We start from the raw sequence: 4,847 nt of genomic DNA, 5'->3' as shown, positions 1-4,847 counted from the left end.
AAAATAAAAATTTCCCTTTTCAACATATTCTTTGCTGATCATTTCATCTCCAAGAAACCAGAAAAGAAAAAAGAAAAAAAAATCTAGAATTTCAAGAAAATTATGTATACTTACATATATATATATAGTAAGATGCCATTAGTAAGTAGCTAAGGTAGCTGGAATTTGCGGGTTTTGAGAGAGATGAGTAGTTCAAGTGTTCCGAGCAGCAGCTCTGGGGCCGCCGGAGGTGGAGGAAGCAGCGGTGGAGGTGGTGGCGGGCCATGCGGGGCATGCAAGTTCTTGAGGAGGAAGTGTGTGGCGGGGTGCATATTCGCGCCGTACTTCGACTCAGAGCAGGGCGCCGCCCACTTCGCGGCGGTGCACAAGGTGTTTGGGGCAAGTAACGTGTCGAAGCTCCTCCTACATGTTCCGGTGGAGAAGCGGCTCGACGCGGTGGTCACAATTTGTTATGAGGCTCAGGCCCGCCTCAGGGACCCCGTCTACGGCTGTGTTGCCCATATCTTTGCCCTACAACAACAGGTGATTACCATTCCTATCACAAAGATCTATATATATATTATACTATGTTTTGATCATTTGTTTATGTGGTTTTTGTGTTCGAGGGAATTGAGGTTTTTGTTAGTACTTGAAAGATTCGTAACTTTCTGTTCCAACCATAAGAATTCTCAACGGTGGTTGATCGGAGTGGTAATTAATCAAGGTGATCATATGATTGAAATTTGAGTTAATTTGACTGAATTATTCAAACCTTAATCTCAACAATTACAAGAAAAAATTTTCGTGGGCTTCCTAGAAATTTGCCATAGTTATACATACTTTTATATTGTTTAAAAAATTGCAAATATCTTTCTGGATTCAATGTCCGTCTAACAAGTATCCTTCCTGACAGTCCATTATAAAGGGTTTTTGTTAGATGATCATTAATTCTAAAAAATATATTTATATATAATTTTTTAAATAGTAAAAAAGTATTTATAATTATAATAAATCTAAAAAATGACCACTATAATTTACCCTAATTATAAAACAAATTCGAGCCCTTGATTTGCAAATTTTGATCAGACTCCAAATCACTTCTAGGTAGTTTCATGTGTGTAATAGGATTGAATTTTCTTTTATTGCAAATTCTTATTACATCTCGCACTTAATATATGAATATCACGTGTACAAAATTTATGCTAATCAATATATTTTTTTTAAAAAAAAAATAACAAGTATATGTCATGTAGAATACAAAATACAATATGAATTTAAAATTAAAAAATAAAAAAAATTATGCATTTTTTATCCCATAACTTAAGTCTACTATATATAATCTTCCACTTTACATACAAGACTCGTGAAAATAGTCATAAATTGTACAAAAATCTCATTTTTCAGTCTTATGTCAATTTATGTTAGGAAATTGACGGAGAAAATTATATAAATTACATGATTATTATCTTTTCAAAAGGAAGAAAAATGTCCATGTACTTTACTACACGCGATTTTTCTGTCAATTTTCTAATGGAATTTGATAAGATGACTAAAACTAGAATTTTTTAAGGTTATTGGATTATTTTCGAGAATTCAGTAACAAAATTTATAAAGCTCAAATTATAAGACAAAAAATAAAATTTCTCTAAAAAATTCAATCTACATATATATATATATCACTATAACGGGATTGATATAATTAATAATATTACTCAAATCCCAATAGTCAAAAACAAAATCGGAGCCTTTGATTGACAATTTTGGGGGCTCCAAATTTGGTAAAAAATGAACCCTAGACGAACCTCTTTCTTGATTGGTCTTATTACTTAAGTAGTGATTGAGTATGCATTAAGATTTGAGTTGGCATATGCATGTATCTTCATTCTACATATATGTATATATTTACCACAATTTTAAATTTTTATTAACACTTAATTATACTTAAAATTCTCTATGAAAATATAAAATTATATTTTTTTCTATCAAAAGTTTCAGAATTACAGTTAATTATAAATTTATCGTTTATATCTGACCCCTTTCGTTACGGTTTGAACAAAAAATAATGATGTTAGCAAAAAAATTACATATATTTTTAATTTTACTAGGCATTTAATAATTTCAGATATATAATAATTTTGTACGTATTATAAGGAAAAAATATAATAATGTTAACCTCATTGAATATATCTAAAATGAGGGAGAAAATTAAAAATTTATGTAATTTTTTTGTTGATATCGGCATTTCCGTCCAAATCTTAATGGAAGGAGGTCAAGTGTAAATAATTTTCAAAACGGGGTGTAAATCTAATTTGTTTAAATTTTTTTGGGGAAAGTATAGATTTGTGTTTTGGGTTCAAGTGTAATCAATTCTTTTTATTAATTAATATTTTCCTTTATATATATATATATATATAATATGGGGATGGGGTATAGGGTGTGGTGCATCAAGGGAACAGTTGTATGCTTTGCTGAAATCAAGAAACCTGCTGCTGATTCTGATTCTGATTGATGAAGCTATAAGTTTCTCATATGCTTCGCTTTTCTCTTGCATAAATTCTATGATTTTGCTGTTATTAAGGAAGTGGTCGGGCATTTTTGTGTAACAAAGACCCCAAGCTGCAGGTTTTGGGGTACTATTAATATAAATATATATATATATATATATATATTCCAAGTCCTATAAGTACCTTGACTCTCAAATTAATTATTATAATTAATAGAAGCATTCTTATTATATATATATATATATGAAAAAGTATTATTTTAGTTAGCTAAGTATGCCTAAATTTAATTTTAGTCCAATAACTATGTCCATTTTTGTTTAGGTCCAGTAACTTACGAAATTGCTACTTTTAGTCATCTGGTAGATTTTCGGACAATTTTACCCTTATGAGTGCATATGGACTAAAACTGTATTTCAAAAGTTGCATAGGGGTAAAATTGTCCGAAAATCTGCCAGATGACTAAAAGTAAGCAATTTCGTAAGTTACTGAACCTAAACAAAAATGGACATAATTATCGGACTAAAATTAAAATTAGGCATACTTAGCGGACTAAAATAATACTTTTTCCTATATATATATATATTCCAAGAGCAATAAGTATATCTTTATCCTTAATTATAAAAATAATATAATTAGAAAAAATTAATTAATTTGCAATAAATTAATTGAGATGAATATAAATTTTTATTTAATTGAAACTAACAAATGGATAGATCTATTAGGTAGACGAAAATAAATGTCAGGAGTATGAGATATAGTTTTTCAAATTAAAAGAGATTTACGTGTAATTATATTAAATTTTAGAAAAAAAATAATATAATTATCCCTAATTAATATATATATATATTATATTCCAGCTCCTTTAGGTACCTTCACTGTGAAATTATTGTAATTAAATATATTCAAAGAGCAATGGTACATTTTATTTAATATATATATATATATCATATATATTATTTTTAAAGTGCTGTGGATTTTAGATATATGATGTGTATATATATTTAGTAAAATACGTAATGTAATACTATTTTATATTAAAAGATTCGACTGATATTTTTGTGTAATGTCGATATTTTTAAGCAATGTATGTGTAATGTTCTAAAAATAGGGGTAATTTGTATAATAATATTAATATTTTTTATGACTAAATCTATAATTTTGTAAAAAGTATGAGTGTAAATATAAATTATTTCTAAAATAAATAACGTAATTTTTTCCCACGTGGAATATATATGAATTTACCTTAACTAAAGATATAAAATAATTATAATTTAAAAAGTTAATATGACTGAAAAAGAGAAAAAATATTATATATATATATATATATATATATTGTGCTCTAACTATTTCATGCAATTACAGGTGGTGAATCTGCAGGCGGAGCTCTCCTACTTACAAGCCCATCTCGCCACCCTTGAACTTCCAACTCCGCCACCAGCGCCGCCGCCTCCGCTCCTCCCACCGGCCTTATCCATATCAGACTCGGCAACTTCTTCATCAGCATTTCCAGCAACATATGATCTGTCGTCCCTGATTGATCCAATCCTGCACCCTTCATGGATCCTGAACCAGCGCCAGGACATCGACCCACGTAGCTTTTCAACCACCACAGCCGCCAGAGCGCCGCCGGACATACCTTCATCCGCCGCCTCCAGCGGCGGCGATCTTCAAGAACTTGCTCGTGAGCTCCTCAACAGACATGCACCTCCAGTTGTTCCATGCAGAAATCAAGCTTCGACTTTGCCACCCCATTCCAGATAAATTTTTAAAATTAAAAGTAAAAAGAAAAAAAACATTGACCTGATGAGAAACTGATTAACTTGTTAACTTTGCCTTAATACTCAAGAAAATTAATTAACATTCATTTTTTTAACTTTTTTTCTTTTTAATAATTTGTTACTGCACAATAGTTTTGGATTTAATATCTACTGCAGACCATTCGATGCGATTGATAATCCATCATATGAGGTTTTGTCCGATTTGAGTATCAAAGCCTCGTTAGGAAGAAGAGACACTAAAACTTATAATTCACTATATAGACTTTAAATGAAGGGTTTGAGATAGACATATAACCTCTTTCCCACATACAGCACCCATGATATATACGACACGGATGACAGAGAGCTTTACAATTCGTTTTTGAAAAGACAGTTTGGTATGAATTCAGGTTTATGGGGCTTATAAGTCATTCGATGTCTTACCATTGTCTTCAACAAAATTCAATAAGAAAAATCTTTGTTTGTGTTTCTTTTTAAAATAGGAAGGGTCATTTACCATACACTAGAAAAAAAATGGGTTTCTTTTATAGTTAATCACCATGGTTAAAAGTAAAAAATAATGGTGGATACTAATTATAACTACAAT

General features: G+C 30.2%; 1 protein-coding gene across 1 annotated transcript; it reads left to right on the top strand.

Annotated features, from left to right (window-relative positions):
* On the top strand, positions 7 to 4,643 carry LOC105173218 (LOB domain-containing protein 18-like). Its single transcript, XM_011094895.2, has 2 exons — positions 7 to 522; positions 3,846 to 4,643. Exons 1-2 carry the CDS (start codon positions 184 to 186, stop codon positions 4,242 to 4,244), a joined length of 738 nt encoding a protein of 245 aa, XP_011093197.1. The 5' UTR covers positions 7 to 183; the 3' UTR covers positions 4,245 to 4,643.

This window comes from Sesamum indicum, linkage group LG11, assembly GCF_000512975.1.
Source record: "Sesamum indicum cultivar Zhongzhi No. 13 linkage group LG11, S_indicum_v1.0, whole genome shotgun sequence".
Taxonomy (NCBI): Eukaryota; Viridiplantae; Streptophyta; class Magnoliopsida; order Lamiales; family Pedaliaceae; genus Sesamum; species Sesamum indicum.
This window is presented reverse-complemented; position numbering and strand designations above follow the sequence as displayed.